General features: G+C 46.8%; 1 protein-coding gene across 1 annotated transcript; it reads right to left on the minus strand.

Annotated features, from left to right (window-relative positions):
* Positions 1-393: 393 nt before the first annotated feature.
* PHYSODRAFT_340604 (hypothetical protein) lies at positions 394-1,196 on the minus strand (the record flags this gene model as incomplete). Its single annotated transcript, XM_009538796.1, has 4 exons — positions 394-423; positions 490-636; positions 843-917; positions 978-1,196. 4 exons carry the CDS (start codon positions 1,194-1,196, stop codon positions 394-396), a joined length of 471 nt encoding a protein of 156 aa, XP_009537091.1.
* Between the last annotated feature and the right edge of the window lie 10,975 nt (positions 1,197-12,171).

Here is a 12,171-nt window from a genome sequence, read left to right on the forward strand (position 1 = left end):
AGCTGGTTAGCAACGTTGAGATCTATGGTACAATAAGAAAGTGATGACGGAATATATGTAGGCATGGGCTTCTTCATTACATCTCAGCATCGCTAACAAAATATGTATGCTTCTGTGAAGCTGGGCTAAGCACTTTCCGACGTACTAGCGTATCAACGATACCCCAAGACGAGGAAACATCATCTCGGTTTGATACGTTCAGGCAGCAAGCCACTCGAGCGCAGCGGCTTCTTGGACTCGAGTTTTATACTCGAGCTCTTTGAAAAAACCCTCCTTGGTATGCTCCCTGGTAGCATTCTTGTCGTGCGATTCATCTGCCTCCATGGCGATATGGTGTTCAATATGGGAATCAAGAAAAGCGTCTAAGCGTTCAATATCCTACTCGCACAGGCGCTATCGATGCTTTATCATAGACAGCGTTATCTACCCAGAGGTCAATGGCACGTTAGCGTCGGGAGTACATCTTACACCACAGAACGCGTGACATACCTTCGAGGCTTTTAGGGACACTTGCAACCACGCGTAGATGTAACTCGAGTCATCGTCATTCTGAAACTGCGCATGCATCTCGTAGAGCGGAAGGGCGGCTAGAAATGCGTCTTCATGGTTGGTAGACCTGAAACTAGGCTCGTAAACCTGTTGCATAATAACATTTGTCAGACTACGCCACAGAACTCAAGTAATTCGCATACCCACCCGGTCGCGTGAAGATTTGCGTACTGGCTGGAGGGTGTGAAAGTCAAGGAACCCCTGGTGCCATTGAAATCTCTCTAACGTCTAGGCATACGTCGGAATTGAGCCATCATGGCGCCCACTGAAACACCAAAGATACGTGCACGTACCTCCCCTACAGACATCGGCTTGCCATAAATTTTCTTGTGGTTTGACGCTGTTCGGTTGACATCCGGCGTGAAAGCCTGTTGTATGCAAGCAGGACGGTTAGAAATAGCCACCACAAGTAGGACATACATGCGCACCGGGACAGCCTCATAGGTGTAGTTAGGGTCCGAGACAACAAAATAGGAGGAGCGGTCTAAGTCGGTATCTTGATCGCTGAGCTGCCCTTGCCTCTCGGAGCTCCCTCGCGCTGTGAGTTCCTGTTGGTTCGAGCGCTCGTCGTCATCGCTGCTGCTGCCGCCCACAGTGCTGCTGCTGTCGACCGCCGTGTCGTCGGTGTACATACTTGCGTCGGCCATGATCTTCTCGGAGAAGATCCCCCCCTCGCAAACACGATGTGTACTGTACCACTGAGGAGCGACCACGACTTTTGACAGCTTGTCTGAATAGATTTTGACTGTCGCTCAATTCTATGGAGTGCCTTTATTTTATTTTATACTAGGCCCTTATACAAAAACACATACTCATTACATCCGCCTGCAAAGGCTGCTGTTGCAGTGAGAGCTTGTTTTGGCAGCACCATTTGGGTATTATAGCCGGGGGCAAAGCCCCCGGCCGAGCGCGTTGAGGTCATGCATTCCAGCTATACAAATTTACACAAGAAGGATTCATGGGGTTTAGTCAATTTAGAGCGGGGTTGGCGCGAACAAACACAGGAAAGAGAGCAATCCGTCAGTTGTTATTTCATTGATTTTGAGTAAATTTTAACTTACAAGAGAAAATACAGCTATCCTAGCCATTTTTTTAAAAATAAATTTCGTAAATTCAATAACTGGTTACTACAGTCTGTGGTACACACTACGGATACAGTCGACATTCTGGGTTATGGTAGCCATTATCTGTGGACTATGGACTCAGGCGACATTTGCCAAATAAAGTCGAGGGGGGGGCAGCCGCTGAAATACAATTGGTTAGGCTGTTCAGTCAGGTAAAGCTGTCCTCCCAGTATAACCTGAAAATACCATCGAAATGCGAGCAACAAAAAAGAACAGTAAAAATCATAAGCACAGACTTCAATACATAGAACAAGTGGTGATAGCTTTTTGATAAAGTCCATTTTTCAGTGTAACACAAAAAGAGATAATGGACGGTTGAATAATTCGTTTGCATTGATTATAGTTGAGTACGATAAAGACGGGGTGGCCATCTCGTTCGTTTGATCAGCTTTTGCAACATGATTTGCCACATCGGTGAGGATGTAAATTTAGTATAGAACTTTGTATGGTCAAACCAGCCTATTCGGCGGTGCACGGAGATATCATTTTAATTCAAAAATGAGCACATAATCCATGCACTAACCCCGATTTAGGCTACGCCACATCCAGATCGACCTAGCTCCCGAGTTGCTGGTAATGCCATTTTAGATTGACATTTCCACGTTGGGTACAGTATCTGCTGCTTTTTAGAACAGAGTGCACACATTCAGTCTCGCGAGAAATTCTAGAAGGACCGATGTATGGGTGCTGGCCTGTTTATAGGATTACTTTGTTGCCAAGCTGTCTCGATTTGACGATTAACTCGGGGCGGCAAAATGTATGCGAGACATAATACGACTTCCACTGCGGCTAGAGCAAGCTTCACCTCTTCGGGGCTCCGAATTCCCCGCTCTACAATCCGGCGCTGCTCAAGTAATAAATAGGGCTACATAGATAGTTCCTGCCAAGCACCGCTAGTAATAAAAATGCTCTAACTGTTCAATGTATTTGTGCGGGTAACTTACCTGCATCTATCATCATTATCCGTACCAAGCCCTGAATTACCATCACGAGAAGTAGATAATCGCAGCTGCACATATCGCCATGAATAATCGTAACAGTCGTCGTTTCTGTGGTGGTGCTCCGTTCAAAGAACTCGACGAAGGCAAACCAGAAGGTTGTGGCTTTCGCCAGAAGGACAGATATCTCCTGGATCAAGTGCCGGAAGTTGGAGAAGCGCTGCAGCGAACGCGGGTTTTGGTCTACACGTCAAATAATGCCCACATACTACTTTGGTCTAGCTGAGCTCAACCCACGCACCATTGGGTATCAGCCGGTGGGTGTTGCCGTTGCGCAGTTCGATCGCTCAAGGTTTGATGCGTTAGCTGTACCTGCTAGAAAGGATCGCAACGATACCTTCATCGCCCTGTTCTTGCAGAAGCGTTTATGCGTGTCCCCTAAGAGGTCCAACTACGACCCTGCTAAACGAGCAAGTCCCACCGCCGCGGTTGAGTGGTGGAACAGCTTCATTGTATCGATGCTACAATCTCCCAAACGTTGGATGGAGAACCTGCAAAATTTCAATCAAGCTTCCCTAGACGGCGCCAAATGGAGATTCCTGAACAGTCAATTCCAGAAGCCCGACTGCTTATGATGAGGCCACAGGTGCCTTATGCGTTATACGGACTCAGCACGCGGTTGAGACCCTAATCGTACTGGTGAACTTGTCGCAATGTCAAAGCGTTCGAAAGAAGATGGATGGATGTCATGAATTTCCGCATGACCAACGGGCGAAACAGCGAGACGCCGAGTATGAGTGTAAAAATGTACCTTGCACAAATCCATCAACCCTGCGTTGAGCCACATCCCCAAGACACCAAAACGGAAGTACACAAGGCGTACCAGTTGAATGTGGAAAAAGGGCAAATGCAAGAAATGGAGAAACGAGAAGAGATAATGGAGAATTCTGTCGCGAGATGAGGGGAAATCAGCCGAACTGAAGCAGACAATCAGACAATTCAAGAAGCTGGAATTACGCGTAGGCAGGAAACTGAGTAACTTGTCATATCATACTAAAATAAATACACGTGATCACGTCCTCCGATAGTAAATCCGGGCGGCTTAGCCCTTTTCCGCTACCAGATCATGTGACCGTAGCCCCCCCCTCTCCGACACCGACAATCACCAAGCATGTTGTGACCACAGCCGCCACCATCCTCCAACAGGCGGTTAGCCATCTGTATCAACACCTATCACGTTATGTTTGTAAAGCAGAGTTAGCAGTTGTAAAAAAACATAATGTCATAACAGTGAGCAGAGCATCGGATCAAATCATACAAATTCCAGGTCCTTGATATAAGTAAAGACGTTTCGCTTGACAACTAGCCCGACTGCTACGTCAGACATACATCCACATAATCTCTGACCGGGAACCTGGTTAGGACATAATCAAACACAGAAATAGTACCTTGACAGAAGCAATGGGATTTACTGCACAGTCTTCAAAGCCACTGTATATTAAGTCTACTACTATAAGCTGAAGCCTATCCGAAAAATAACCTCAAAACTTGAGCGGAGGCAGAGCCAGACAAATGCTTTACTGCAAAAGGCTCTGCGATAAGATGTATCGACTCATCCTTGATTCCTCAAATTCTGGTTTACCAGCTGGGATAATAAGATGTTATGGTTTGGACATAGATAGGCTATGTCCAAAAGGTTGACTTGTTAGGCCGTGATTGTGTCGCCCTAATGTTTAGCTGACCGTGCCACAATGTGCGAGAAGAGGACCGTACCTTTGTGCTATATCAGCAACAGGAGATGCTGTCAGACCACTATTCGATGTGCGGTCTGATATAAGCGAACAACGCTCTCTAAAGAGAGATTTTCTCACACCGGCCCATGATGCGCCCTGTGCTGGCCCGGCCTGCTCCTCTGATGCCTACTTTGGCGTGTACACTAGGGACGCGCTACAGAAAGGTGTGCAGCGGCAGCGCAATCAGCTCATGTACCTGAATACCCAAGTCCAATTCCAAGAGCGGGCCCAAGCGACCTGGCGCTACCGTCTGCAGCCGAAAGTCTGCCTTTCGCATTTTTGGGCGACGCCCAGGTCAGCGTACACTACATTGTTCGTGCCTGGGTCTGGGACGCGTTCCTATTCATTGACTTGGAACGCTATCATTACTTTCCAAACCGGGTCCATTTGTAGACTTGTTTCGAGAAAACCAACATAATGTACTCTATTGAGAACATTATTCCGGATTGCAAAATGTTCGTTTTGAATCCTTTTATCAGTAATATCCATAAACGTTGCATAGGTAACTTTCGGGTCAACCAGTTTTGGAGACAAATATTTTTGGCGTGCCTCGTATAACGTCATCATGCTGAATATTCATAGACGGAGAATGCAGGTAAAACTCAAAATGCGACACAGCGCCCTTGCTGTCGACAGCTTGCACTTGTCGGACAATGATGTATTGGTGAGAGCTAAGGCGAAGAGTCCTGAACTCTGACTACAGGATGTCAAGATAAGCTCATCACCCATATCAACTATGACCTAAAGTATAACTCGTACTTCTTGAAGGGATAACATAACTCGACTGAAGACGAAGTTAATAATGCACCTCCACTCCTCCCATGTTAGCGTGGTAGTCATTGACTAATTGGGGGCAAGGTACGTCTTCCGACTGACCGTAGTCAGTTGTACAAAACAGAGTTAGAATATACATTCACGGCACCATCCTAAAATGCATCAGTCGTTTTCTTATTGGCACTTGCACCAGTCGCCAGATGTACTGATTTAGCATCTCTTCAAAATCCCGACTACCATTTCAGGGGCCTTCTTATGTCGTGATATCATGTAAGCGCCGTTTCGGATAGTCCTGGCCGCCTTTATGTCCGTTCTTCAGCGTCCCAGGAAAACCGATTCACTGCGTTTGAATTGTTCCAAACCTGATTTATTTTTCACGATAGTAGCTACAACAAAAGCGTGACCGAGTGTAAATTTGATCTATCAACACCATACCCATTCTTTCTGATCCACCGGAAGGACTGTGTGATCTTTTTGTACTGCATAGTATCAAGATTATGTTTCACACAGTACGAGGATATCTACACAGTCGAACGTACTTTGCAGCACAATAATGATATGACCAAATTACCAAGCCCCTTGCAATACCTCGAGGACTTTTCTTGCCACTCAAGAAAATTTACCGCTTATCATATCAATCATTTGATATGCAAAATAAATCTAATAAGATTTTAGCTGTACTTTGCTGTGGCGTTTTAACCCTTTCGCGAGTATCCTCAATAAATTATAGTATACAACTCATTGATATTTCCTTCTAGAAGGGCGCTCTAGGCGTCCTTTTGCAAAGTTACGGAGCCTTTTCGGTGTGTCTCATGGGACATGCCATCTACGGTGATTTGCAGGATACATAGAATGTATGCGTACGCCTTAGAATTTGTATTGACAATGTTGCATGATGATTACTATGCGTATCGATTATGATTTGTTTTAAAAGAAGGTTGAATACTAGCTTGAACCTGTGCAAAAGGGCACACGATGCGCCCTTTAAGTGGGGTACACTCTACCGTGTTTTGCAAAATCATCTAAAGGGCGCTTTCTGTATCCTTTTACCGCGAAAGGGTGAATACGGGCTAAACCGACTTTGAGCCATTCACTTGCCAAACGCGCCGCTAGAAATCGCTCCTATGCTGCTTGTACTCCAGTATGTACTTACTGATTTCGGCAATGACTTGGGTAATCAGAAGCCTTAAATAGACATGGAATTCGCGAAGCGATTCCACGGGTGCATTTAGCACGCCGCTTTTGCGCCTGAGCTTGTTTTTTTAGATCACGGGTACGGGAAAGGAGGCGTGCATTGTATATTTGATGGACTTGTCACAAATGCCTTGCAGGTGGTGCTGTGGCAAGAAATATTAAAATAATTTGACGGGCAAACCCAAATGTCCTTTATCTCTTTGACGGGCTAACTCCACCACAGTACATATTACTACACCTTGTTAGGCTCTCAATCTACGGACCCACTAAGAAAAACGCCGTTAATAAATCTTAATTTGTATTTGGCAACACAGTAACGTCCCTTCTTCCCACCCATCATATTCTCATCACTTGAGCTCGTCGCAATCGTTAGCTATTTTAAGTAGCTCGTTGTCGCGTAGAGCATTACGACCAACACAGAAAGTATATGAAATGGCGTGCAGAGGCAAGCGCTACACCGGCAGCGGGACTAGAAGAGCATCTCGCTATCTCAAAATCCTAATGTCTGAATATGAGACGGCGCCGAACAAAATGATCGGTAGATTTTTTTACTTTGATGATATATGCGGTGTGTCGCCAATCGCACTGCGGCGTCTGATAGACCGAGCCACGGCTAATACGACTACTTGGCTCCCCGTTGACGCGGACGCGGGGGGACTAATATTGTCCCTAAAAAATCAAGAAAACTATTTCTGTTCGAGATAGTGTTTTTCGAACGGCCGGTACTATGCGGGCTGGTGGATGGGACTATGGATGCTGACGATACGAGAAGAACATGAAGAGACCAGGGACGGACACAGCCTCTTAAAAACTGAAGGGGGGGTAAGCTAAAACAAATATAAGATCAGTTACCTAGATGGATGGTAGTTAACTAAAACCGCTTACGCCTAGGTCTGATATCGTTTCAGGAAGTACGCAGACTAGGTAAATCAACCTGTACAAAGTCGGAAATATGTGGTTGGTGTCTCTATGAAGAAGTACAATACACTGTTTGTGTGTAGCCCTTGGAATCGCTTGTCCATCTTTGCTTGCTCAACAAGACGAGTAACTCTCGTAAATCTCGTCGCACTAAGTCGGAAAGTATGACATTTCACCTGAACGGGCCCGCCAAAGTCGAAGCATGCCGTCGTATTGCTGTCACACATCGGACTGGAGGAACAGATCCGCCGCGACGTGAGATTTCAAGGCTATTTTATCTATGGAGAGTATGCGAATGGCTGTACTGACGGAAGCCAAACGTTTCAAAATGGGCTCGGTTTATCTAAAACGCAGCAGACGCATCTGGGGCACTGGTCAAAATGCGGATATGTGATTTTATTTTTCATGCTAAAGTTTCTGTTGTGATCCTTTCAAAGACACAGGTATCAGCTGTCAAAATGGTTCGCCGATTACTCAGTGAACTGATTCAAATGCACGACTCCATCTTCTCCCTGGGAGTTGCGATTCGATATGCGGTGTTTCGGTCCGATTTTGTGAGCAGATGCAAGAGGACGGAATTCCGATCATTCCGACAAAATGGGCTCATGACCTAGGCGGTACAAGTCGTGATCGTGGAAAGAAAGGTATTCCAGGAGCTTATGCACCAATATGTGGTCATACCTCATACAAGAAGAACACTTTAGAGACAGTATTTACTTAGCCGTCGTGAATGATATTATTTCCTAGTTGGAGTCACGCCTTAGTGGAACTACTCTGAGTCTAACATCGCTGAGTGCATCGCTAAGTTCATGATCGATTTTTGAGTGGTGGGATACTCGTGAAAAAACTCAACTCGCAATATTACGGGGATAGCTTTAGCTGTTGTGACACAAACCTATAAAGTAGTGTGCCCTTTTTTGGTCAAATTCTGCGCAGGTCAAGACCGGCACAACTCTATTTTGGGGTCAACGGCTGCGCAAAAACTATCGCACCCGAGAGGTTCTATAGTTAGTCTGTGATTTTGACCAATCATGTGATTTACTTCAGTTGAAAGTCGCTAGTGCTGCTTCGCATGTATATTTACAGTGTTAAATATAGGCGTCTAGAGTCCGAGGATAAATCTGGTCGCCCACACAATAGGTCTATAGTGAAGTTAAAATAAAAGACGGGGTAGTGGCATTTTGCTGCCGCTGTCTCGTACATATATTCATATATTCTGAGGAAAATCGGGTCGCCTGCACAAGGATGATCTCGATATCAACTGAATGGCTAGCTGCAGACCGGTGAGCGTAGCTGCGCGATCCCAGTGCGTGTCGTTGAGTACCATGGGCGGCAAGACAGTCGTCATGGGTCACCACCGACAGCACACCAACGACACCGAACTACTGGAACCCAGAAAATTGCAGGCGGCAACACAGCTAGAAGTGTGCGGCTTATCGTATTTTAACACCATGGATGCACCAAGACCAGTACGCAGCAGCAAAACTGACGGTTGTGCAGCCAGCTGGCAACCCAGGACCTACTTCTCCAAGACCAGGACGTCGACATGGATGGAGCTTCGCAGATGCAACAAGTCCAAGCGTTACTGCAGGTGGTGGCTCGTTGAGGCCTTAGCGTGACACTAATCTACGATGACGGAGGTGAACGCTGAGGTTGTGCAGCACCTGCCGCTCGAGCTTCAGAGTGCGTTTCAAGCGCAACAGCAATGCTCCGAACTGGTGTGTGCGCTTGAGGAGGAGCGAGTGGGGTTGAAAAAAATACTGCGGGGATGCTCAGTACCGAGCTACAAATTTTGAAGAAAGATTTACGTAGGTTTGAGAAACACCAGACTGATTTAGTCGCTTGCACACAAGTGCAAAATTTGAGTGAGCACCTGGAGAACGAGATGTTCATGTTGACGGGGCATATTCGTCCTCAGCACACTCTGAACTTCCTATCTTACGTACTTCTGCACCGGATATTTTGTCACTGCAAATGCTTTTAGCACAATCATATGCGACCAGGTTGCTCGGTTCCATCGCAAGTCTCGGTCAAGCACGCGGCTAGTTTACACATCGGAGATCTGTTTTTATGGAGCCGAATATGCGAACAGATCTGTAAAACAAATCAAATGCAATCGATTGATGTATAAAGCGCTTTCTTGTAGATTGGTACAGCGGTATACGTACATTTATAACCATGATTTTAATTATAATAAGTTGCGAATTGCTATCCAAACGTGTTTACCCCAGCGATCGATCGACCCAGTCGACCTCATGGAGAATGCGCAGGAGCAGTCTCGGTACACGTGGACGCCGCAGAGAAGAAGATCCTATACGGCCTCTTAAGGTACACGCCAAAGGTGTCCAATACCTCCATCGTGCGCATGGTCTAGACAGCGTACGAGATATTTCGGAAGGTCCCACAAACGGGATACATGCCCGGACCGTGGGTAACGACGGAAAAGAACTGAGGACTAATAGGCTAGGCAGATAAATATTTGGCGCAAGGTAAATAAGAAGGAAAATAACAAGACTTCTGGCATCCCTGGTCATGGCGGCCATGGGCTGGAGAAGATGATGAATACCGGAGGAGCTGCTTGGAGTCCAAGACCAGCGTTCGCCGATTGCAGTAAGGTCGTGACCGCGACGTTGACGCTATCAGCAGACGACTACGCAAGGCGAGGAGGGTTCTGAAGTCCACGCGCAAGGAAACCGCAGCTGTCAGCCACCCCGAACAAATCGACAACAATCAACGGCCACCAGACACCGGCGAGCCCAGTCGTATAGGAAATATGTTCGCAAGCTACGGCTCCTAATGATTCTGAAGCTGCTAAGCATGGGTAGACAACATTAGAGGTCTGAGAAAAAAATACTGGGCAGAGTATGCGAGCGAATGGCATACAATAAAAAAAGGTGCCGCGTTCAAGAAGGGGGTGCCCAAAGAGCGACTGGCGCGTAATTACGAAAAATGAAGTGATAATGCGATAACGATGTATGCAAAAGATAAAAGTGCTGGTGTGCTGGGTTATGAGTAGACTAGAACCTGGTGTACGTACGGATTCTCGACATAAACGCCAAGAACAAGAAGTAACCCCCTCAAAGCGCAATAAAAAATACCCATCTTGAAGCTTATCTGGCAACAAGACTTACCCAACTACAAATACAGGGGTGTCATGTGCTGCGTTGGCTACTGAAGCAGCTCGTGGCAGTTCACCTGGCGAAGCAACACAATTGTAAAAGGGATGCGCGGTTTAAGATAATAACCGAACTTTATGATTTCTTATATCCTTTCTTTGACTGCATTGTATTCAATGTTTGTAATTCTTTGTTGTACAGTGTTAAACGTTGTATTCACAATATGTAGTACATATCATCTACGTCTACATCGACCTGAACAGGCTCTTAGCAAAATTGATGTCTTGCTTTCTGCGTTGCATCACGCTTGCATTTTTGGGATCTAGTCCATGTTCGACAGATCCCAAGCTACTGTCGTAAGTCCAAAACCCAGAGCTCCCTCACAGCAGGTTGACAAACGTAAAAGTATTGAGATGGGACCTTCAACAACACTATATTGATTAAAGAAGCATATTTGACGCCGCCCTTTCCTTCGACCCAAAAACACACAAACGTAGCGCTGTGTTCATCAGTGGATAGTGTTTATTTCGCGCCCGGTTTTGCGCTGGTCCACACCCGGTACGTTTGACTCGACGTGTTTATCGCCGAAGTAGGTTCAAGCGAACCCATATGAACAACTCGGTCGACCACTTTTCAACGTGGAACATCTTGAACACGTGAAACGCTAGGAGTGGCTAACCCACCAATACCCTCGAGTGTGCTGCGACTCCGTACCCGCACTTTAATGCATTGAAAATGATTACAGGGCTTTCCACCCAACTCCATTGCACCCAATCTGCCATTCTATCAAGGGTTCAATGGGTGCCTGGGTGAAGTGACTGGATCAAGAGCAATGAGGCACCAGTGCTCACCTCACTTCTCAACCCCTCATTTTTCCTTCTTCCTCTTGCCTGCCTCACCTCAACTTGCACAACTCGCCCTTCTTGCCCACACGGCCATGACCCCCCCCCCCCCCCACCCAACCTTCGTGCCCCTGCTGTCCTTGCAGCTGCTGAGCTAGGTCCTCGGATTCCGGTGGCCCATCTAGAGGCCTTCTACGTGGCCGTGTTGGTACTGCCCATGATGATGCAGACGATCCAGTTCGGGTATTCTTGCGACGCTCGCCGCCTGCTCGTCACTGCGATCTGCGTGAACATCGGTTCGATCACTTGAATCTTCCGCTCCTCATTCCGTCGTCATGTAGCTTTGATTAATCGAGGCTCGGTGCTGGATCGCGTCGACCTACCCTACATGGACGTCTCGGTATTCCCTCGATTGGGAAGAAAATGCGACAATTTTATTTTAGCTCCGGGGGGGGGGGGGTTAACCGCTTAATTTTGCCATAGAGCTGTAGTGCTTCTGTTTCGTGAAACGATCCCTTGGACAGAAGGCGGGTTGGAAGTTGGAACTTAGCATTGCACGTGCAAAAGGTGTTGTGGTAGTTGTTAGAGGTGTTACCAGCCTCCGCATGCCGCGGTAGCTGGACCTGCTGGACGAGCTGTGTGCTCAACCGTCTGATGGCTCGGTCAACTTTATTTTCCAGCATAGACATGCCGATGACATGCTTATACAATGTGGCGAAGTGCTTCGACTCGGTGAGCATGACGACAAGCATGTCCGTGGTTTAGGGTCGACGGTATCAGCCCTTGCGTCCATATATTTGGTACGCATGACCCCAAATATAATCCAGCAATTGGCCATCACTCTGAGCCCCCCATATGCTATTTTTATTAGGCTACCGACTCGTGTCGAGTCGAACACGTGCAATAGCGAGTGAACAAGGAGA

Source organism: Phytophthora sojae, assembly GCF_000149755.1.
Source record: "Phytophthora sojae unplaced genomic scaffold PHYSOscaffold_12, whole genome shotgun sequence".
Lineage (NCBI taxonomy): Eukaryota > Oomycota > Peronosporomycetes > Peronosporales > Peronosporaceae > Phytophthora > Phytophthora sojae.